Source organism: Meleagris gallopavo, chromosome 17 (genome assembly GCF_000146605.3).
Source record: "Meleagris gallopavo isolate NT-WF06-2002-E0010 breed Aviagen turkey brand Nicholas breeding stock chromosome 17, Turkey_5.1, whole genome shotgun sequence".
Classification (NCBI taxonomy): domain Eukaryota; kingdom Metazoa; phylum Chordata; class Aves; order Galliformes; family Phasianidae; genus Meleagris; species Meleagris gallopavo.
Window position 1 is genome coordinate 12837635 of NC_015027.2, and position 22579 is coordinate 12860213.

General features: G+C 52.7%; 1 protein-coding gene across 4 annotated transcripts in view; it reads left to right on the forward strand.

Annotated features, from left to right (window-relative positions):
- Nucleotides 1-22579, forward strand: part of NOS1 (nitric oxide synthase 1) — a 55264-nt gene that overhangs the window by 22184 nt on the left and 10501 nt on the right. For all 4 annotated transcript variants that reach the window (XM_010720567.3, XM_010720569.3, XM_031556043.1 and 1 more), the window contains exons 2-18: nt 1132-2084; nt 8034-8166; nt 12017-12154; nt 12288-12433; nt 12709-12871; nt 13584-13675; nt 13865-14006; nt 14329-14468; nt 14832-15006; nt 15181-15282; nt 16184-16378; nt 17204-17289; nt 19187-19331; nt 19415-19519; nt 19906-19964; nt 21805-21921; nt 22030-22204. In XM_010720567.3, coding sequence (XP_010718869.1) covers nt 1372-2084; nt 8034-8166; nt 12017-12154; nt 12288-12433; nt 12709-12871; nt 13584-13675; nt 13865-14006; nt 14329-14468; nt 14832-15006; nt 15181-15282; nt 16184-16378; nt 17204-17289; nt 19187-19331; nt 19415-19519; nt 19906-19964; nt 21805-21921; nt 22030-22204 — 2826 coding nt within the window. In that variant the 5' untranslated portion in view covers nt 1132-1371. The remainder of the gene's footprint in view (nt 1-1131; nt 2085-8033; nt 8167-12016; nt 12155-12287; nt 12434-12708; nt 12872-13583; nt 13676-13864; nt 14007-14328; nt 14469-14831; nt 15007-15180; nt 15283-16183; nt 16379-17203; nt 17290-19186; nt 19332-19414; nt 19520-19905; nt 19965-21804; nt 21922-22029; nt 22205-22579) is intronic.

Here is a 22579-nt window from a genome sequence, read left to right on the forward strand (position 1 = left end):
GTGGGATTTGGGGTCCTGATAACCTCCTCAGTGCTGGAGATGTGGGGCTGGGGATGTGGAGATGGGATGGAGAAGGAAGGAGTTGGTCCTTTGGGTACAGCTGGTGATGCTGAAGGTGCAAACATCCCCATTGTGGTGCCTCAGGGGGATCAGGAGGATTCTGCCACATCAGTGCATTCATTTTGCAGACCTAGTGCCCTCCATTTCTTCCCCAAAATTCAGGTTTAGCAAGCAACACCATTTGCAACTCAGCTGGCTGCTAAATGCCACAGCACAGCTCTGGAGAGAAACATCTCCAGGGCACCTCAGAAATGACAGAGGAACACAGAGTGGGTTTGGGAGCTGCCGTTAGCAGTGTGAGCACACAGCCCCATTGGCAACCAATGACCCGTGGGCACTATGCATTCATGCCCAGATGCACAGGGCCCCCAGGAGTTGGAGTTGGGGTTGGCTTGCCACCAGTGCAGACAGCTTGTAGGGAGTTGTTGGGCTCGGGGGAGCCCCACTTTGCACCTCAGTGCTATAGAGTATGGGGAGAGGAGGAGCTGAGCTGTGTTCCCATCAGGCAGGTTTAAAAACGCCTGTCAGTGCAAATAGCTCAGTGAGAGCCTGGGTGAGAGGAGCTGACTGTCCTTTCCTACCACCTCACTTTGCTACTGGCTGCTGCCCTCCCTCCTGATGCATTGAAATGGCTCAGTGGGAAGGTACCTATGGGCCAGGTTGTGCCCTGGGCAGGGGTGTGGATCCCACTCCCCCTGACCCATCTCATGCATCGGGTTGGAGATGCTCAGCAAAACATTGGTGGATCTCTAGCAGAACCCTGTGGAGCTCCACACTGCTCTGCTTTGCACGGCGTGTTCAGGAATTTCTGCTCCTGGATAAGAGAGGACAAGGTGTGAGTAGGGCTGTCCTGCAGCTCTTCCAGTTCCCTGCTCCACATTTCCATCCCCTCCTGAGCAGAAAGTGAGGATTGCTCTGCAGGAGAGTGAGGGAAAGCGAACATGGGACTGTGAGAGGCTGCAGCCTGGTGGCTGATACCTGCAGGGCTGGGCTGCTCCATGTGGGTGTCTGTGGCACTTTCTATCTACCCCATGTCACTTCTTCCTCCCTCTTTGTTGTCTTCTCCCCTAGATAAAGCAGCTGTTGGCCCACCTGCAGCCTGAGTAGCTCACGGGATGCTCTGCAGGACCTGGCACTGAACTGCTGCCTGATGCTTGCTGAGCTATGCCCCCACTGCCCCTCACCCTGCTGACACCTGCTGCAAGGATGCTGCAGACAGAGCCCCGAGGTGTGCTGCAGTGAGAGGAGGTGCTCAAAGCCCCATCGTGCCCCGGTTCTCAGCATCCAGCTCCCAGCCTGCAGGTGGCTGCCATGGAGGAGAACGCCTTCAGCGTGCAGCAGCTGCAGCCCAACGTCATCTCGGTGAGGCTGTTCAAGCGCAAGGTGGGGGGCCTGGGCTTCCTGGTGAAGGAGCGCGTCAGCAAGCCGCCCGTCATCGTCTCCGACCTGATCCGGGGAGGAGCTGCTGAGCAGAGCGGCCTCGTGCAGGCTGGGGACATTATTTTAGCTGTCAATGGGCGGCCCTTGGTGGACACCAGCTACGAGAGCGCACTGGAGATCCTGAGGAGCATTGCCTCCGAGACCTACGTGGTGCTCATCCTGCGTGGCCCTGAGGGCTTCACCACTCACCTGGAGACCACCTTTGCAGGCGACGGGACACCCAAAACCATCCGTGTCACCCGGCCCCTCTGCCCTGCACCCAGAGCTGTTGAGTTGTCCAACCCCAACCTCCGCGGCCAGGAGCTGCCTGCAGCCATGGGTTCTCTCTGGACCAGGGAGACGGGGCGGGATGCGGAGCCTGTGGTCCATGTCAACGGGTTGGTCACCGGCCCCAAAGGGCAGGATGGCAACAAGGGGAAGGATAGCGCCTGCAGCCACCTCTGTCTCAATGGCGGAGTGGAAGACAACGAGCTTCTCAAGGAGATTGAGCCTGTCCTGGACCTCCTGAAGAGCAGCAGTAAGGACGGCGGTGGAGATGTGCCCTGCAAGGTAGAGACAAGGGATATAGAAGTCCAGGTGGACTGGTAGGTCCCTGCATACATTTTTTACCTTGGGTGCAATGCGCTGATGTTTGGTGGTGGAGGTGCTGGTGGATGGCTCCCAAAATCATCATACAACGCAGCGGGATGGGAATGGGACGCAGGGAAAGAGGGGAAGCTATTGTGAGGGATAGATGAAAAGGACGGAAAATTTGGAGCAGGTGGCAGAAGAAAGGGAGATGCGGGAGCCGGGGAGGCTTAGGAAATAAATAGCATGTTGTGCTGATTTGATGGGTGATGTAAAGACCCAAGTCCCCGGGCACATCAGAGTGCTCCAAGAGCATTTCTTTGCTGGGACAGCTGCGGTGTCGCAGCAAAGCCCTGGGGGCATGGAGCAGCCCCAGCTCCCAGCCCTGTCCCCATGTCCCCTTGTCCCCAGCCCAGCAGCCATATCTCCACCAAGGAATTCTGCTCTGGTTGAGGGAAACGAACAATGTGTTTTTTTATTTTTTTTTCTTTGAGGAATCTCTTCTACTCTCAAAGAGATTAAACTGAAGCACTATAAATTCACTGAAATTGAAGGACCTCAACCAACAAAAATATTAACTAAATGGGTACTTCAAAGCTCAATTCCTTCACTTTCCAATACCCTTTAAAAATCTATATAAGTGGCTTGGAGTTGAAAATCCACTTTTCAATCGAAATTAGCCTTCAATCTTCCGCCTGATGAGAAGTTGCAGCCCTGCTCCTGCAGCAGGACAGGAGAAGCTGGAGGAGGAGGATGTGCTGGGGGGATTTGTTGGTTGTTCCCTGTGCTGCAGGGAAAGGGCAGTCCGCACCACCACTGCAGATGGGTCCCCTCCTCTGCTCGGTCTCAGAGCTTGGCACTGGGCAGGGCTTCTGCAGGGAGAGTTTTCTTGTTCTGGAGATGATGTGCAGAAAGGTCAGGGACTGATGGAGAGTGGAAAGATGTGTTGGTCGATGCCAAAGAAATGCCCAAAACTAAGCAAGCCTTGATGGATTGATGGTACTGTGGGCAGGGGTTTCTCCAGGCTGGGGGGAATGCGCGAAGCTGACATTAATCAAAACAGCAATAGGGCTCTAACTAATTATCAGGATAGTGCAAACCCTTGCCCAAGGTTGACCTCCAGACCCACAGCCCAGACCCCTTGGCCATCAATTCAGGTCCCGGGCCCCACCCTGCTCCGTCTCCATCTTTGCCTGGTGCTGACCTTCACTGCCCGCAGCGTTTGTCAGAGCCACTCGGGCTGCTGAGGTCTGACAGCTTTCCCAGGGCACGGAGGGGCAACATGAGGCTGAGGTTATCTGTGAGCAGCAGAATGTTTCCTGCTCAAGGTGGGCTTAGCTGAAAGCAATGCAAATTACACCTGATGCTGTGGGATCTCAGCATTGCTTCTTGTAAGAAAGATGGGAAGTTTGCATAGCAAAAAAAAAAAATCATTTCATCCTCAACCCCTGCAGTCAGGGTCTATGCTCCTGCAGAGACCCATCCTTAGCTCCTTGCCCATTTTGAGGTGCCCCCATGGACATGGTGTATGTTCATGGGATGAGCCAAGGCTGACCGTCCGCTCCGTGGCTGGAGCTGTCCGCCTTAAGGTCGGTCATAAATCAGAGTGGAAGTGGGGAGCAAGGTATGATGAGAGCTGGCATTTCTGCCACGAGGCTCACCGTGGGCTAGAAAATAAAAATAGAGTTTGATTCACTCCCTGCCAGCGAACCTAGGTCTGTTTTCCCTCTGAGCTCTGGGGAGATTGTCATGTCCCATCTTTCCTCCCTCTCCACCCCGCCGAGTTGCCATGATTTATTTTTCTGCTCAGGTCAGCTTCCTAACACAAGTGGCACGATGGAAATGGCAGTGTGGAGGCCTGGGAGGGAGCAGAGTGCTGGGAGCAGGGATTCTGTTTACGAAGGGTTTCAGGCTCCATCCTGCATTGGAATAAACCCCGTAATTTTGCAGTTCTATACGAGAAAATTCTCTTCCTCCCACCTCCCTCGCTGCCGCCAAAATCTCTTTGTGTTGCTCAAAACATTTCATTTGCATTTCTGATGTCTTCATTATTCTGCACTTGGACACAAAACTTTAAAACCTCTGAAATGAAAGGTTCCCTGGGACTATCGTGTCGATTGCATTCTGTGACATGGTGAAGCTCAAAGCCTTGGCAGCGAGCAGCCCTCCCCTTCCTCCCCTTGCTCCTCTGCAAACCCTTCCTCCTCACCACGCCGACTGCACTGGGCTCACCCAGGGGGGCTCTTGGTACCTTGCACATGGCTGCAGATAAGGCACTGAGGCTGAGCTTTTCTGGATGCCCTTTGAGCATGGCTGGAAGGGAACAAGGACAGCTGTGGGTCATGCCTGACATTGGCTTGAATGATGCTGGGATCAACTGGGGCATCGCAATCTCTTCCCAGGTCCTTATCTGCCAGCACCCATTCAACCCCATTTAGCATCCTCCTATGGCATAACACAGCCTCTCTGAAGCTCTGCTCCACTCATCTCAGTTCCTGCACTGGGTGCCTTGACCCTGAGAACTGCTCTTGTAACGAGTGGGGCCGTGGTCCTTTCCCTTTTGTGTGGGTGACCGTCCCACATGGGCCCCAAACTCTTGGCACCTCAGCTTGGATGGAGCCATGTCTCAATAGCATCCCAGCCCCCAGTGTGCGGCCATCCCCGCTGCCTCATCCAAATTGGCTCCTGGGGATGGCAGCAGCCAGTTGTGCCTCTCATCTCTGCCTGGGAAATCAGAGAGCTTACTGCCAAGCAAATTCAAAGGAGCCGAGTGACAAACTTCTTCTTTTTTTTTTGCTCATATATTTATATTTTTTTCCCTTCCTTTTTGGAAAAGCTTTGGAGATGTTTCTCAAAGGGCTGTTCTCAGCAACTTCCTTTCTGCTTCATCACTCTGAGCACTGCAACATCATCAAATTAGTCAAAAGAAAACAGTGGTGCCTCTCATTTTCCCAAACAGCCAGATGCTCCTTCTGAGGTGAGACAGCATCTGCACGGCTGGGGGAGGACAGGATTCCTCTGCCTTTTTTTAAGCAGTCATTTTACTTTCAGAACCTCAGAAAAAACCCAAGGTCCCTTCCCAAAATCCTGCTCCAATCCAAGTGTGCAGGTTTTGAGCACATTGGAAGCGCTGCCTGGAGGCTGGCACGGGTCTCCAGGCCAGGATCATCCTGCGTGGGCAGCTCACCCCGGGGATGGGGCCAAGGTCTCTGAGAGACCCCGCTGCTGCCTGCACACAAGGCAGCTTCAAGGAACGGGCAGGAAATACTCGTAAAATGAAGCTATTGATTTTTGTTTTATTTTTTTCCCCCATCTGGGTTAGGACTGGAGCAAGGCTCTGAATGGGCTTTTCTCTCCTCTCTTCTCTCTCTGAAAGAGCCGGATACTTGTGGGTAAACCAGCGAGATCTGTTCTTGCTCAGCCAGGGCACAACTGCTGTGCTGTGGGGGCAGTCCCCTCCAGAGCCAGCACCAGCTTCAGCTGATGGTTTCGCTGCAGCTTCTACAATAGGTCCCACCTTGCTGCGAGTGCAAGCCAAAACAGCAATGTGCAACCAGTGCTGTCCCAGGTGCAAATGTGCAACAGGGCATGGATCTCTGAGTGTCCAACCCCAATGCCTGCATGCATCTCGCTGTGAGATGGTGCCTCTGATATTTTTTCTTCATCAAATCCACCCTGCTTCTGTCTACTCTCCCTTCCCAGGAGCAGTGGTACAGCTGCCCTAGGGATAGTGGGGTCACCATCTGTGGAGGTGTTCAGTGTGGAGATGTAGCACTGAGAGACATGATCAGTGGGCACAGTGAGGTTGGGTTGGGCTTGGGGATCTTAGACTTCTTTTCGGACCTGAATGATTCCGTGATTCTAATGCACAGAGTGGCTGACTATGACGATGACTTAATTTGAGCATCTGGCCATTCTCCGTGCCATTGGCACAGGTACCAGACTGTGCCTGGAGGAGGACATGCAGGCTCATCGGCTACAAAGGGTGGTTTGTGCATGCTCATCGTTTGTTATGCTCACAGGCTCTGTGTCCATCAACCTTCATGCTCTCTGGTGTCTTGGGTCTCAGGGTAAGTGGGCAGGAATGTGCAGCTGTGGAAATGGGTATCCATAGAATCACATAATCATAGAATTGTTTGAGTTAGAAGGCACCTTTAAGTGCCATCTAGTCCAACCCCCTGCCATGAACACAGACACCGACAGCTGATCAGGTGCTCACTGCCCCATCTAGCCTGACCTTGGGTATCTGCAGGGATGAGGCATCCATCACCTCCCTGTGTTCTCCAGGAGGTTTAACAGCTGGGATTGTCTTGTGGGGAGAGCCAGGTTTGATGGGATTTCATGATGCTGTCCTGCTGCTGGGAATCCCCTAGATAAAGGGGATGTGTCCAGTGACCCTGATGGGCTGGTAAAGCACAGCATGTGTGGTTTGTGCTGGTCCCCAGCAGCATCAAGAATGGCCAATTACCTGCTCTAGGTTGGTATCCAGTCTGGAAAAGCAATGATGCTTGTCCTGATGTGAAGCCTACAGCAAATTTCTTTTCTTCTCATCACTTTTTTTTTTTTTGTGTTGGGGGGCACAAATTTGGGTACAAACTGCTTCGATGACACTTGTACCCTTCTCATGCACAGCACTGGCCATGCTTGCCCTAAGGCAGCCAATGTCTGGAAGATGTCCAGGAGCCTAGTGTGATATCTTGGCAGCTGAATGTTATGCTGTAAATGCAGAAAAATTGCTGAAAAGTTAGAGCGCAGGGAGATAGCCTTTAAGTAAAGTGTTCTGCTTAAGCTTCACCCAAGCTGAGGGTGAGAGAGGTCATGAGACTGGATTTGTTTGTGCGTATGTGTCTCCTCGAGATGGTGTCAAGAGCACCGTGCTGGTGTGAATCATGTCCTGAGCACCACGTCCTGCTTCGGTCAGTGCCAGAGCCTGCTGTTGTTAATGGGAAGGCTCGTTATTGACTTTAGAGACATCTGGAAGCTTTTTAAGGACTGACAGTGGGAGCGCTACTATTGCCAGCGCTCACAGCAAGTCGGGTTTTGAGGAAGGGCAAAGCAGCACCACGCTGCGCTGGTCCCATCCGTGGCCACGTGCAGCACAACCTATGGAGCTGAGAAGTTCCTGCCCAAGCGTGGCATCGCTGGGGCTGTCGGTGCCTTCATGGATGATGCAGCCCACGCACTCCGGGTCTCACATCTCCCAGACTCTGTTTGTTTTTCTCTTTTATGTGGGTTCGTACGGTGGTGGTTTTCCATCCGCTGGTTGGATGGCATTTAGCAGCCTCACGAACACCCTGCAGACAGTCCCCAGACAAAGCAGGAAGGCAGACATGGTGCAGTGAGCTCCATCAGTCGTGTTGTGCAGGCAGGGGCAGCAGCACTGGGGACGTCCCCGTCCCCAGACTTACAGATGTACTCCGTGTAGGCGGGCTGCCTGTTTGTTTGCACAGATCCACCCAGGTACAGCCGCTTACACCTGCCAGTGTTTGCAGCATCTGTAAAGGTCAGGAAGAGGAGAGAGCGCTGCCTCTCCCTCCTGGGAGCACCGACTTTTCCTTGGATTTTTTCTTTTCCTCCACTCATCAACACCAACTGCTGTCTGCAAACACATCCGATTTTGCTGCAAAGCTTTGTAGCTAGAAATGTGCACGACTCTCTTTCCCCAAACTCTTTGTTTGCTCTCTTGCTTTCTTTCGGGAAGTCTCTTGCATAAGCCCAGTGGGGCTGGTGTGGGCACACTGCAGGGCACCAAGCAGGGTGCAGGTCTCCTGCAGTTGTGCTTTGGTTTACCTTGCGGAGGTGATTCATCTTCTTGGCCAAGGCAGAGCATTCCTTCCACTCCCTCAGCACAGTTTGTGAGTTTTTTGCTCCTGTACGAAGTTGCTCCATCAGAACCCGGAGCAATCACAGCCCCGACACTGCTGCCCATCCCCAACCTGCTCACCCCACTGGTTTTAACCCTCCAGTTTCAGGGAAGAGGAGAACAAGCTGCAGACAGCCTTCCCAGCTCAGATGGAGAACGACCGTGTCTTTGGTGACCTGTGGGGGAAGAGCAATGTGCCTGTGGTCCTCAACAACCCCTACTCTGAAGCAGAGCAGGTAAGCACCCACCTCTTGTGCTTTGGGTGGGGACGGGTGGTGGAGCAGGGACCCTTCTGGCAGGCTCTCACCCCATGGATGGCCTTCAGGGACTGTTTGGGTTGTCCTGAGGATCCTTGGTCCTGAGAGCTGACTGTGTACTGAGCCCATGCGGTCCAGCAGCCAAATTTCCCATAGCTTGGGCAGGGGAAGGGTGCCCCTCATCCACAGAGCCAACGTGCAATGGGAGCATGGCTGGGAGATGCCTCCCAAACCTCCTTTGGGAGCACTGTCCCTTTCATAGGTAAAAAGTTGAGCCTCGTTGTTAAGGTCATTCTGATTTATATGACAGCAATTCAACACAGCACTTCAGATAATGTGTTGTACCGCACCTTTTCATCTCCTGACGCTGCACAGACATAAATTCTCAGGCTCCCTTGCCAGAAATGGATTAACTCCCACTTGTAGCAAAGCCAGGGAGAGGCAGAATTACCCCAGGGACAATGCAATGTGCGTGAGCATGGCCCAGCCTGCGTGGTCAAGTGTGTGTCCCGCTGGGATTAACCAGCCATGGGTCAGGACATGGGGACCAATCCAGGGATCTTGTGTTCTTGCCTGCTCTCTCCCTGTCAGGATGACATTGTGTTCTCCAAGGGAGGGAAACAAAGTGATTTCATGGTCACATGAAGATTTCTGAGAAAATCAGCATTCCCTCAGCTCAGGAACACCCTCAGCAAATTCCTCTGTCTGGTGCCTCTTCCCAGCTCCAATGAGCTGCCATGCAGTGCTCATAGGATTATACCATAGAACCAGAAAACATCCTGAGCTGGAAGAGACCCACAAGGATTACTGAATCTCCTGGCCCCATATACCCAAACCCAACCCTATGGCTGAGAGTGGTGTCCCAATGCTCCCTGAGCTCTGGCAGCTCAGGGCCATGCCCACCGCCTGGGGAGCTGTGCCATGCCCACCATGCACAACCTCTCACTAACACTCAACCCACTCCCCATTGCCACTCTATGTGCTGCCCTGCTGTCCCATGGATGGATGGATGGATGGATGTCCCTGGGAGCCCTGGTGTCCCCCATGCTCAGTGTGCAGGTCTCAGTGTCAGCTCCCAGGGACAGGTCACCGCTGTGCCCCCTTTCTGGAAACCACAACCACTCTGCCTCCTTCGCTAAGCTCCATGCGTGGATGTTTCTCTTACTATAAGCACTTTATAACCTTCTGTGTTCAGAGCTTAATTCCTCTCCATGTTCAGGCTGCCAAAATCCCCAGACTTAAGCTGCTGTTAAACTCTTTATTTTCCTTCCCGCTCAATGTGCAGTGCTCTTTTTTGATCCCTCTCATCCCAGCACTGTTCTGGAGGCAAGGCTGCTTCTCGCTGCCAGAAGGGGCAATGGGAAGGTTGCCGAACTTCTCACATCAAGCCAAACCCCAGCTACGTCTAAGAGCTTTAAGGCAGGATTTGTTGGAGCTGCTCAGCCAGGTGGGCAGTGTTCACTGATGCTTGTAATAAGGTACTGAAAGGCAGTTGGGCATCCATCCCTTCTCTGGGTATGAACTTTGAGTTTTCTTGCAAAACCACAACGTGTTCTGTGCTTGTTTCCCAAGAGCCCTAAGCCCTAGGGAGATGCACTGACTCCAGCAGGAGTGCTGTGCTGCAGCCATGCAGATTGATTTGTTGGAGCCCCAAGGTGGCACAGGGGATGCATGCACAGGCTGCAAAGGAAGGGACTTGCACCAGCTCCGTGCCTGTGAGGATGGTTTACAGCTCCATAACAACAAAGAACACATTTTCAGCCAGTGGGGCTGATGCAGGCTAGGAGGAAATGCCCCAGCCCCACTATCCGCAGACAGCACCCAGTGTGTTTCTCCAGTTCATAAGAGCTGCAGACAGCCTGTGAGCTGCACTCCCCTGTCAGTGCCCATGCTGCTCATGGAAGGTGCTGCATAATGTATGCTGCGACGTGCACCTCACCGCCCCTCCTGAGTCACTGATATCACAGCTGCCTAATTAAAACATGACAGCATCACGCACAGCCTCCCTGGCAGAAGCTGGGGTAATATTTGGCTCCAGCAATGCTGTGCAGGGAAGGCATACACACATGGAGCCCTTCCCCGGTCCTTCTGGGTGCTGCTCACTCTTCACTGCTCTGCGCCGTGGTTGGAGGTGCGGTACCCCCACTTCTTGGGGCTTCAGCAAACCTGTGCCCACTTTCAGCAAGGATGCACTCCTTGCAGGTATCTGCAGGGGAAAGACAACAACAAAAGGGAGCTGTTTTGAGAGAGTTTTAAGACAGAATAGAATAAATTAGAGTAGAACAGGGAATAGTGGAACGGAACGGAACAGAACAGAACAGAATAGAATAGAATAGAATAGAATAGAATAGAATAGAATAGAATAGAATAGAATAGAATAGAATAGAATAGAATAGAATAGAATATTTGTTAGGCAGCCAATATCCACCAGTTGTGTGGTATCCATCCACTTGTGCTTTCTTGCTTCAAGGTTGGGCTCAGTCTTATGCCTGGGTTCATGGTCTACTCTTGGGTACAACAGCATTTTTGTCATCCTTCTGGCCCCCACTGCTTTCCCCCTGGGTCTGCTCATCAGCAGAGCAGCTTGTTCTGAAATAAGAGATTCCTCCACTGTGTGCTGGCTGTTCTTATTCTGGTCCTTTGGGGACCAGGGCTGTAACACTGGATTTACTGCTGCTGCTCCATGAGCCATGATGATGGCAAGAGCCCAGAGCTATGCTTCACTACAGAACCACCAACAAGGAGTGAAAATCTGAAGGCAGTGCCACCTCTACACTTAAAACAAGCAAACCTTTCTGGATGGATTAGAAAAAGACACAAGCTACAGAGTTCTCAGAAGAAGGTTATATCAAAATCCAGCCCACAGACCTGTTCTGCAGGGATGCAAGCCTTCAAGTGGCACCAAACCCAAGCAGGATTTGGCCCTGCTGTGGACTCCGGTTTCCCTTTGAAACCTCCATCAGCAGTCGTTGAAGCACACTTGAATTTGAAATGTGATTCCCAAAAGAATCACATTTCCCAGGATCACTGTGGATCTCCCTGCCATGACACCCCAGCAGACACGGTCTGCTCTTCAAGTTTCCAAGTTCCTGGGGAGAGCAGAGCTCACATCACAAATACTGCACATGAGACCTGAAGGCATGCACAAATACAAGTGCTAGCAAGCAGAAGGTGCAGCCAAAGCTCACTGCTGGCTAAGCCCCTTCCTTACGTTGGTATGTAATTCAGGACGTGCCGTGTGAGCGTGCCCTGACGCAGAGCACTGAGGTGGGCTGGAGATCCAGAGCTGACACTGAAGTAATCCAACCATGCATAATTCAGCAGCCCTCCCACTTGCATAATGTATCCGTCCTTATTCCTGCGTTCTTCCTGCGTCGATATCAAAGCAGATATCTTTCTGGCTTGCTCAGAGGCTGTTAGCTCTGTCTCAGAGGGAGCATATCTGTGAGGCTGAGCTTGGCACGTGCAGAACCTGAGCAGGTGATGCTCCTTAAAAAGATACATCTCATACACTTCACAGAGGTATGTCCTCCACTGGGAAACTTGAACATAGTGTTCATCTCAGTCACTTCTGTTTTTTAACTCTCCTCCTACAGGTCTGGCTGTCTGGTGAGCAGAGATGAATTCTCAATTGCATTGAGAGCTAGTTGCTCCATTGCAGATTCTCAAATGCTGCCAAATATTTGGATCGTTCACCTTTTCTCACTGCACCATTACCAAGACATAAGCACAGCCCTCCACTAACAAGAGACGCTGCTTGTTGTCGTGGCTTTTCCTTGTACCCCATTGATGAACATTAACCTTGTGCTTGGTCTTCTCCATTGCCCAGACAGCACCATCGGGGCGGCAATCCCCGACGAAGAGCGCAGCGAACGGCAGCCCTTCCAAATGCCCGCGGTTCGTCAAAATCAAGAACTGGGAGACGGGCTCCGTGCTCCACGACACTCTGCATCTCAAGACGGCAATGGTGAGTAGGGTTGGTGGCACTGCCCAAAAGTTGTCTGAACATAGATGAGTGGATCACAGTGCTCCTAAGATGGTTTTTTGCTTGGAAATACAGAGCTGGATGTAACCATGCTTGCCTCCTTCTGTCCTGCCAGACCACCGCATGCACTGAGCAGATCTGCATGGGCTCTGTGATGACCCCCAGCCAGCATGTCCGCAAATCAGAAGACACCAGGCCAAAAGAGGAGGTGCTCCTCCTGGCTAAGGACTTCATTGATCAGTACTACTCCTCCATTAAGAGGTAAGTTCTGGCCAGAGGAGGGGCTGCTCATGCTGACCTTTCACACTTGTAAGTCAACACAAAGACCACGGTGCAGCTGTTTCTTCACGGAGTTGCATTCGTAGCAATTACTGTGTGCTTCCACACAAAGGACTGACCTCTTCCATTTGCATCTGGCCACCTGCTATCTGAAGGCACACATGTGTGCATGTACATGCTCCCAAGAGGAGAGCAGCAGGACTCTGCGCTCCAACCAGGCTGGTGAATGCCATCTCCTCCACTCCCTGCCCACACAGATCTGGCTCCAAGGCCCACATGGAGAGGCTGGAGGAGGTGACCAAGGAGATTGAAGCCACCGACACCTACCAGCTGCGGGACACAGAGCTGATCTATGGTGCAAAGCATGCCTGGAGGAATGCAGCCCGCTGCGTGGGCAGGATTCAGTGGTCCAAGCTGCAGGTGAGCACCACAGCAGCACAGCCTGCAAAGGACACACTGGGGTTTTGGAGAGGCGACTGGAAGCTGGCACTCTGGAGAAGTGCACCTGTGATGCAGAGATACTATGGCAGGAGATATTTGTGTCCATGCCATTTAGACTAGCTGGAAGTGAGAGTAGGATCTGAATTAGTGATCTCCAGTGGAATATGGTGGCAGGGAGCTGGTGGGCTCCTTTGAAACCCAAAGCATAGATCAGATGTTGTTGAACAATTTTCAGCAACAGCTCAGCCTTCAGCTGTTTCTTTTAGCATTTGTGAACCTTGGGGATCCATTTCCGTACAATGTTGGCTTCAAGCCTACTGATGAGCCTCTGTTTTGTTTTCCTCACTCTCTCAGTGTCCCTCAGACCTCTCAATTTCAGCCTTGAGTCATGATCTACAAGAAAGAACAGAAACCAGAGCTGCAAGAGAATGAGCTGGGTTGAGAGCACTGCCCTGAGGAAGCTTTTTCCTGAGCAGGAGATGAATCTCCTCTCCAAAGCAGGAGCATCTGGATCAGATGTCCAGCTGTCATAAAGGGGGAGGGGGAGTCACATAATTATGGAGCTCTAGCAACCTAACATATCAAAGTGGCCTCCAGGGTCTTCCCTGTACCATGTTCCCTCTGCCTGACTCAGCCCTCGGAGCTCAGCATGCATCCTGTACTACCACCACTATTGCTTGCACTCTTTCAGGTGTTTGATGCTCGAGACTGCACCACAGCCCATGGGATGTTCAATTACATCTGCAATCACATCAAATATGCCACCAACAAAGGGAACCTCAGGTGAGCCACCACTGGGTCACCATGGTTTCTGCGTTGGGATGTGTACCAGCTGCTGTACAGCTGGAGAGCTCCAGCCAGCACCTGTTTGGGGGAGCATGAGTGTGACCTGGTGCTGGGGAACTGATGATGCTCCCCATGCTGCACTATGCCATTTCCTTGGTGCTCATGAGTGCTGCCTCTTCCTCGCAGATCCGCAATCACCATCTTCCCACAGCGGACAGACAGCAAGCACGACTTCCGCATCTGGAATGCACAGCTCATCCGCTACGCCGGCTACAAGCAGCCCGATGGCACCATCCTGGGGGACCCTGCCAACGTGGAGCTGACTGAGGTACCAGTGCCATGGGGCACCAGATCCTTGCCATGGGGCACCACGGGGCTGCTAAGGATACACAGTGGCTCTGGCCATCCCAGGAAGGTACTGGGTCTGCAGTGTGCATCAAACTCCCTCTGGTGCTTGATGTGTCCTCCTCTAGGTATTTTTCCAGGAATAAAAATGTTCCCATGTATGGGTTGGTTGTGATAGGCAAGCCCACGGCATAGCTCACTTGGATGGAGATCAGTGCTCAACCTTAAGGATTGAGTCCCTGCTCACAGCACCCAAAAGGCAGATGGCCTGCAGGGACTTCTGACCCTTTTTGTTTTGGTCGTAGATCTGCATTCAGCAAGGGTGGAAGGCACCGTATGGCCGTTTCGATATTCTGCCTCTGCTTCTCCAAGCCAACGGCAATGACCCAGAGCTCTTTGAAATCCCCCCAGAGCTCGTGCTGGAAGTGCCCATCCGGCACCCCAAGTAAGTTAGAAGGGCTCAGCTTTTCTGGTTTCACCACAAACTATCTCCTGTGCTTGGCTTGCATCCTTGCATCTCCTTGCCATGGCTTGGGTGCTTGACTACTCCCGCTTTCAGATCTTCCTTCCTCCCAGATGGAGGTGATCTGAGGCAGAAAGCAACTTGTGTTCTTGTCTCAGGGCTGGTTTTTCTTTGCTTGAAGTCTCCCAGAACTCACTTCACTCTGTAACAGTCCTAATGTCTTCCGTAAGGCAGACACCTTCTCCAGGAAATGCATCCTTCAGCCTAGTGGTTGCTACCAAAGCTACCTTCTTGATTCCCTCAGCCAAATGTTGCTGATTACCTCACCCTGTTGCATCCTGGCAGGTTCGAGTGGTTTAAGGACCTGGGCCTGAAGTGGTACGGTCTGCCTGCAGTGTCCAACATGCTCCTTGAGATTGGTGGCTTGGAGTTCTCCGCCTGCCCCTTCAGCGGCTGGTACATGGGCACAGAGATCGGGGTCCGGGATTACTGTGACAACTCCCGCTACAACATCCTGGAGGTAACCCCCTCCTCAAACAGGCCAGATGCTTCTGGGTGTGAGGTCACTGGGACACGGGGACGGTGCACCTGAGCATTCCCTGCAGATAGCATTTGGGTTCTTCCTCTCTGGGTCCTTGTCCCCAAGCAGAGATCCTCACTCCTTGGCTCACCTCCTACTATGCTTTTTTTGCAGCAAGTGGCCAAGAAAATGAACCTGGACATGAGGAAAACCTCCTCGCTCTGGAAGGATCAGGCCCTGGTGGAGATCAACATCGCTGTGTTGTACAGCTTTCAGGTGCGGGCACAGCAGTGTTTGACAGGCCTGGGCTGGTCTGCAGGGATGCAAGGATAAGGTGGGACATGTATGGAGAGTCCTGCACAAGGACAGCAGCAGTTGATAAAACTCAGCTGAAACTATGCTGTGCCTTCCTCATTTTGAGCTGTTCCAAGAGCCTGCAGTGAAATTTAATAATCTCTCTGCCCTGAATGTTGGAATGAGCACTACCAGCACCTGAGCTTTGCTTATGCAGAGGGAGGGCCCCGAAGGGCAAGATTCATCCCTTCTGTCCTGCTGGTGAGGCAAAATTAGGCCCAGATTCCCCTATGCTTGCACTTAAAGGTTGAGTAGCAATACTGGTCCTTGGCCACTCAACTGCAGAGGCTGGGAGCCCCTCCTGGAGCTGGGTCAGAGCTGTGCCAGCAGTTCTGAGAGCCCTGAGAGCTCTCTGGGGGGCTGTGCAGGGTGATGCTCCAGCTTATTTTTCCCATGTTGGTTCTTGCTCAGTCTACGTCAAATAAGAGGAGGAGCACCCGTCCCCTAGCATGGCTGCTTATAAGGAATGAGGTTGGGACTGCCTGGTGTCTGTGCTCATTGGGAAGAGCAGGGTTAGCAGTCACCCCCACTGTCCTGCAGAACCATGGCAGTGAGCCTTTCTGGATGGCTCCTGGATTTACCTTAGAAAAAAATGTTGACTTCAGAAGCCAAAATGAACATCCTTCAGCTCTGAACTTCTGCTCAGTCATTGCTAGCATTGATCACTGGTAGCATTTCCATCCATTGCAGGGAATACCTGATGCACACCCCAAGCTCCGCTCCTTGGCCTGAGTCCTTTTGCTGAGAACAGCTTCATTTGGCTCCCACCCTTTGGGTAACATTAACCTGTGGTTGTCTGCTCTGCTTTCTACTCCCCCACCAGAGTGACAAAGTGACCATTGTGGACCACCACTCGGCCACCGAGTCCTTCATCAAGCACATGGAGAATGAGTACCGCTGCCGTGGGGGCTGTCCTGCTGACTGGGTGTGGATCGTGCCACCCATGTCTGGCAGCATCACCCCAGTTTTCCACCAGGAGATGCTCAACTACCGCCTCACACCCTCCTTTGAATACCAGGTACCTCCTGCGTGCCCAAAGGAATAACCAGGAGTAGGGTGGGAGCAAGGGCATGGAAACTGGGGGATGCAGGAAGGAGCGGGATTCCACCCTGTCCCCTCACCAAGTTGTCCATGCAGGCAGCAAAGCCCATGAATGAGTTGAAATGACCTCCCATTTGCCTGAGGTCTCAGCAGGCTGAGCAGTAGCTTGCAGTGCTGCTGCTGGAGTATTTAACACTTCAGACCATGGGAAAAAAGGGCCCTAAGCAAATGCTCCCTCATTAGCCAACCATCTCTGCTTTGCTGGCTTTCACACAATGTGACCTTTAGTCAAGAGCCCTCAAGGAACAATCAGAAAACAGGAGCAGGCTGTTCATTTCTGTAAGCAATCCACCAGGAACTCCGATGATTCCTGGCCCTGATTACAGACAGCCGCCTGCGAGGGCACTGAATTAGCTTCTGTGCTCTTGTTCCTTGCTTCAGCTGCCTCCCCTTCCCAGAGGGCCTCTTAGAAAAAGAAACCTGTGGGCTGGGAAGGGGAAGGACGTGTTCACATTGCCTCTCCCGTCCTGGCCATGCCTGCTCTGTCCTTGTGGCTGGTTATTGCTTGTCCCAGAGGTGGGAGGGCATTTGGCCAGATGCTGTCAGGAGCCACCGAGGTTTTATTAAACTGTAATTTTCCGTGCCCTGGGGTCTCTGGGGAGCTGTACAAGTGATAAAGCTGGTTAAGAGGCCAGCTGGTCCTCCCATTTCCAACTGGAGGAACTCAGTGCACAATGCAATGGGTACAGCACCTCTCCAAGCTTTGAGCACTGCCCACAGCTGCTGCTCTTCTTCCTCCTAGCCGGACCCCTGGAACACCCACATCTGGAAGGGAGTCAATGGGACGCCTACCAAGAAGAGGGCCATTGGCTTTAAGAAGTTGGCAAAGTAAGTACAGCAGTCAGTGAGTGCCTGGCGCCGGTTCTGCTTTGGGGTAGCAAGCTGAGGGGCTGTCAGTTCAGGTCCAGGCTGCTGAAGGGAGTTGTTTGGAGAAGCAGGAGCCCTTTGAGAATCCGTATAGACTTTCAGAAGGTGTGGCCAAGGGAATACCTGGTGTTCCATGCAGACTCTTCCCAAGCTGGTTCGCCCTCCAGTAAAGGCGTTCTTCAGTGCTCAGGAATGGCTTTAGCAAATCCTGGGAGTTTATTACCTGCTCCTAATTTCTCAACCTCTCCGGGCCATGCAGACACAAATGAGCTGCCATTTGTGTCTGTATTTCTCCCACTACTAGCTACTCAAGGAGCACTTGTCTCCAGCACAAGCCCAAAACTCTGAATGTCCGCATTGCAAGGAGCAGCGCAATAGGACTTCCTATTCCTGAAGAGCCTTCCTGCAGGCAGCAACGGCTCAGGGCCAAGCTGAGATTTGCTCTCCACGGCTGGCTGACCCCCAGCAATGGGTCACACAAGTCTCTGTCCCCTGCCAAGGCTCCCAGCGGGGGTGCTGTGATGAAGCATCATTTGGACGCCTTGGCTGATCCTGGTCCAAATGCTTTCCCGGGGGCCAGCAAGGCTGGGGCTGCCCCGGTGCCTGTGGCCAGGCTGCCAGGTGGCCTCATGTTGTTCTCCCCACACCTCACTTTGCCGTGCCTCCGCTGTCGGTTTGTTCCCACTCTTCAGCTGTCACCTCCCGGGAGCTGTTCTCCATGGCGCATCCATAACCATGATCAGCAGCTGATGAATGCACTCCTGGGGCTCACACTGGTGCCTGGGCCTGGGCTGCAGCCCGGGGCTGCCGGGAGAGCAGGAGATTAATTGAGCTATTGAGTCAGGAGGAGCAAAGCTTTTATTTGTGTGTGTACCGCTGATAAATGATTTTATAAAAATGTAAGCGTGGCAGGTAATTTAAAAAAAATCTTCTCCATTGTTCCCAATGCGGGGCAGAGGACAGGGTGAGAAAGAATTATCTTTGCAATTCACCATTAATACTGCCTGGATTGGAGCTAAGTGGTTGAACAAACGGCAGCCCCAGCCCCGCCACCCAAACTCAGTGATTATGAGTGGCCCTTCAATAACACACCAAGCTCAGTGCCCCAGTCTGCAGCCCCACACTTTCCCATGGCATTCTCCGCTGTCCCCGTAATGCAGAAACATGGAGCCAGTGTTCCTAGTGCTGCATCACCCCACCAGGACTGCCAATGCCGTGACCTCTCCGGACCCTCTGTCTGCTGTCAGAGCTGAGCCCACAGGGAAAACCAGAGCAAATGTACCCAGTCACGATGCAGCCACAGAAGGCAGCTGGCGAGACACAGCTCTGCCAACACAGGGACAAGTGTGTAGCCTCAAAGGGCTGCTCCACTGAGGTCATGGCATTGCTGGAACACTAAGAAAAGGGACTGCAGACAGCTCTGACCATCTCCATGGCTCTGGGCTGTGTGGAGCTCGGGTGCTTCTGCTGGGCAAGGGCACATCCCCCAGCCAGGTGGCATTTAGAGACATGTGGAGATGCTCATCCATATCTTGGGCACTGCTTGCTCTCCAGCTATTCCCTTTGAGGTTATCTTCCTACTGCTGTCCCTGAATCTTCTGCTTCTCCATCCCTCACAAAAAGCCCCTTCATCCTTCAGCTAGCATTGCCCATCCCAATGCTCCAGATCATTGCTCAAAGCCCCCCAAGATGAAGGCTCTTCCATAGCTCCCAGTTGGCACAGAACAACAACAAAGTGTTGCTGTGTTTCTTAAGGCGGGTTGCTCGTTAATAAGAAATACCGTGGTGTGAACAGCTTGGGCTAGAAGTGCCAGCAAGGCAGCATGCTCCCTCACCAGGATTTACTCTTGCTTCTCAGAGCTGTGAAGTTCTCAGCCAAGCTGATGGGACAGGCCATGGCCAAGAGGGTCAAAGCAACCATCCTGTATGCCACAGAGACGGGGAAGTCACAGGTCTATGCAAAAACCCTGTGTGAAATCTTCAAGCATGCGTTCGATGCCAAGGTGAGTGCCAGCCCTGGGCCAGGGGTTAGTGGGTGCAATCACAGTGGCTTTGGAGCTCCTGCTAATAGCTCTGTTGCTCCCAGGTGATGTCTATGGACGAGTATGACATCGTGCACCTAGAGCATGAAACCATGGTCCTGGTGGTCACAAGCACCTTTGGCAATGGAGACCCACCCGAAAATGGAGAGGTAGTATAGTGCAAGTCTGGAAATCCAGGAGGACGTGGGCAGGGTCACATCCTGTGAGCTCATCCTGACCTCAGACAGCCCTCAAAAGCTCTGGGTGCTGTGCAGTAGCAGTTCTGTGCCTATGTCCCCTCCAAATAGAAATACCTGTGCATTCCCCAGTGAAATGCAGCCAATCTTGTTATTAAATTCATCCCATACAACTGATGCCACTGTAACTGCCACCAGCCCATTTGCCAGAGTGCCATGACCTCATACATCCCATACAACAGCAGTACACCTGCTTGGAATGGCAGGCAGAGAATGAAGGTGCAGCCCAGGTTGCTGCTTTGTGTCCTGCACAGGGACTGGAAAAAGTTGATGGTCTTTTTCCTTTGTCTTCTCTGTAGAAATTCGGCTGTGCGCTCATGGAGATGAAGAATCCCAACTCCAACCTGGAGGAGAGAAAGTAAGAGCACCCCAAATCCCCCTCTTCTCCCTCCATTTGCCTCCTCCTAGAACAGAGTGGGAAATCAGTCCAGGGCATTGGATGTGCCTGGAGAAATAGGAAGGAGCAGAGGAAGGTAGCAGGAAGAACAGAGCATAGGGTCAGCATGCTTGCAAGTTCCAGCTTGTGGTTGGGGTCTAAGAAATCTCTCTTTAGGGCTGGGTTGGTGCAGCATGGGGCTAGGCGAAGGCAGCAAGCCAAGCAGCTTCCAGGAAGATGAAAACTTCTGAGACCAGTGTTGGTTGTCCCAGTCAGCTCTAAACGAAATTTAAGGGACTGGCAGGAGGTTCTGAGAGCCGAAACAGCCTGTGGCTGGGTTATCTGACAGCAGAATTGGTCGGAGCCCTGCAGTGACCCATGAGGGCAGATTAAAAGGTGAGAGCTATTTCATCTGGAGGAGAGAGAAATGCAGCGCAGTAGCAGATTTCACATATGGGAAAGGTGACTGCAGAGGAATAAATTACTCCTGATGCCCCCCCCCAGAATGGGCCAAGAGGTCATGGCTCTGGATGGCAGGAGATGCTGACGTTCAGCACGAAAAAAAGCTTTTGCAATGAGGAAAGATAGAAAAGGAGAGCATCCAGGGGCAGCCGCAGCCTGGTTCTGTGGGAAGAGGTGGGGGAAGCAGCTCCTTGGGCTCCCAGCTCCATGCAGGGGATGCTGAGAGCTCCCAGCAGATATCAGGGCCCTCTGAGCCATGCCCAGACCTGCACCCAGATGGGGAATTGGGGCTTCATGCGCGTCCAAACCATCACATAACCCCAAATGGGGACAAGACCCAGGGGCAGGGCAGAAAAGTGACTCCATCCATCTGGAGCAAAACAGGTGAGCACGAGGAGCAGGGCAGAAGAGGTCTGGGCAGAAAGCAGGCGGTGGTGGAGCACAGCTGGAGCAGCGCTTTGAGACCCAGCGTTATTTTCCTTGGGGTTGTCTCCTCCGCGTGGCGTGCCGGGAGCCGGAGGTCTGCTGTGACTCATCCCCACACTACTGTTTCGTTGTTCAGGCAGTATATTTAGAAACTCTTGTGTAGAGCAATTTCTGAAGATGGTTCAATTCAGAAATACTTCTGCTGTTGTCAGATTTTTTTCTGCGCTCCCCTTCCCCCTCCTCGTCTCCTCCTCTCTCACTCCCCTTTTTTCACTTCCTATGAATGGAAAAACCTTCAGAATACTTGCTCAGGCACGTGTCTGACCTTGTGCACAGCCAGGGAAGGGCAGGTAAAGCCAAGGCTTTGTCAGCTCTGCGTGGCTGGTGATAACATGGCAGCCAGCAGGTGGGTCAGCCCATGGGAGGTGACCAAAGGACCCCACGGAGCACAGAATCATAGAACTGTGGAATCACTAAGGTTGAAAAAGACCTCTGAGACCACCAAGTCCAATGGTTCATCTGGTCCATGTCCACAAACTATGTCCCTAAAAATTTGCAGGTGTAGCACTTAGGGACATGGCTTAGAGGGCATGATGGGGACAGGTCAACTGTTGAACTTGGTGGTCTTAGAGGTCTTTTCCAACATCAGTGATTCCACTATTCTGTGATTCTATGACTCTTGAACACCTCCAGGGGTGGTGTCTCCACCACTTTCCTGGACAAAGAGTAGCTCTAGCTGGGGATATGCATTGTATGGGGTGCTCTGGCTCACTCTTAGCAGGGAAGGCATTTCTCTACTATCTGCTCATGAAATGTTGAGCGTAAAGCTTCAGCCTGTTCTGCTTTTGTCCCCTCTGGAGCCCAGTCCTATTCAAGCAATGGGATTTGTCACACCTGTCACCACTGCAACGCTCTCTGCCATTGCTCTTTACAGGAGTTACAAGGTCCGTTTCAACAGTGTCTCCTCCTACTCGGATGCACGGAAGTCCTCAAGTGATGGCCCTGACTCCAGGGACAACTTTGAAAGTACAGGACCCCTAGCTAATGTCAGGTAAACAGAATGGGGAGGGAGGTGGTGAATCCTGCATGTCCCTGGGAGCAGGATGGGTAGATGCCACTGTCCCCACGCTGCAGCCACAGCCGTGTCCTCTCTCTGCAGGTTCTCCGTGTTTGGGCTGGGTTCACGGGCATATCCCCACTTCTGTGCCTTTGCACGGGCAGTGGATACCTTGCTGGAGGAGCTGGGCGGGGAGCGGATCCTGCGCATGGGAGAGGGGGACGAGCTCTGCGGCCAGGAGGAGTCGTTCCGCACCTGGGCCAAGAAAGTCTTCAAGGTAACCTGCCTCCCTGGTGCTCCAGCGAGGTGAAGTGCACGGGGCCAGTACTTGCACAATGGTTAGAGCTGGATTGAAGCCTTCTCTCGTTCCCTACACTTGGAAGCCCAAGAGGGACACTGGCCATCAATACTGAGATTCTCCAAACTTAGACGTTCCGTAGAGAGGGCACCCCAGCTCATGCCAGTCTCTTTAGCATAGTCTGTTGTAATGGGACAAGGGGAAATGGTTCCAAACTAAAAAAGGGGAGATTTAGACTGGATATAAGGGAAATTTTTTTTACAGTCAGGGTGGTGAGGCACTGGCACACGTTGCCCAGAGAGGTGGCAGATAGCCCATCCCTGCAGACACCCAAGGTCAGGCTGGACAGGGCTC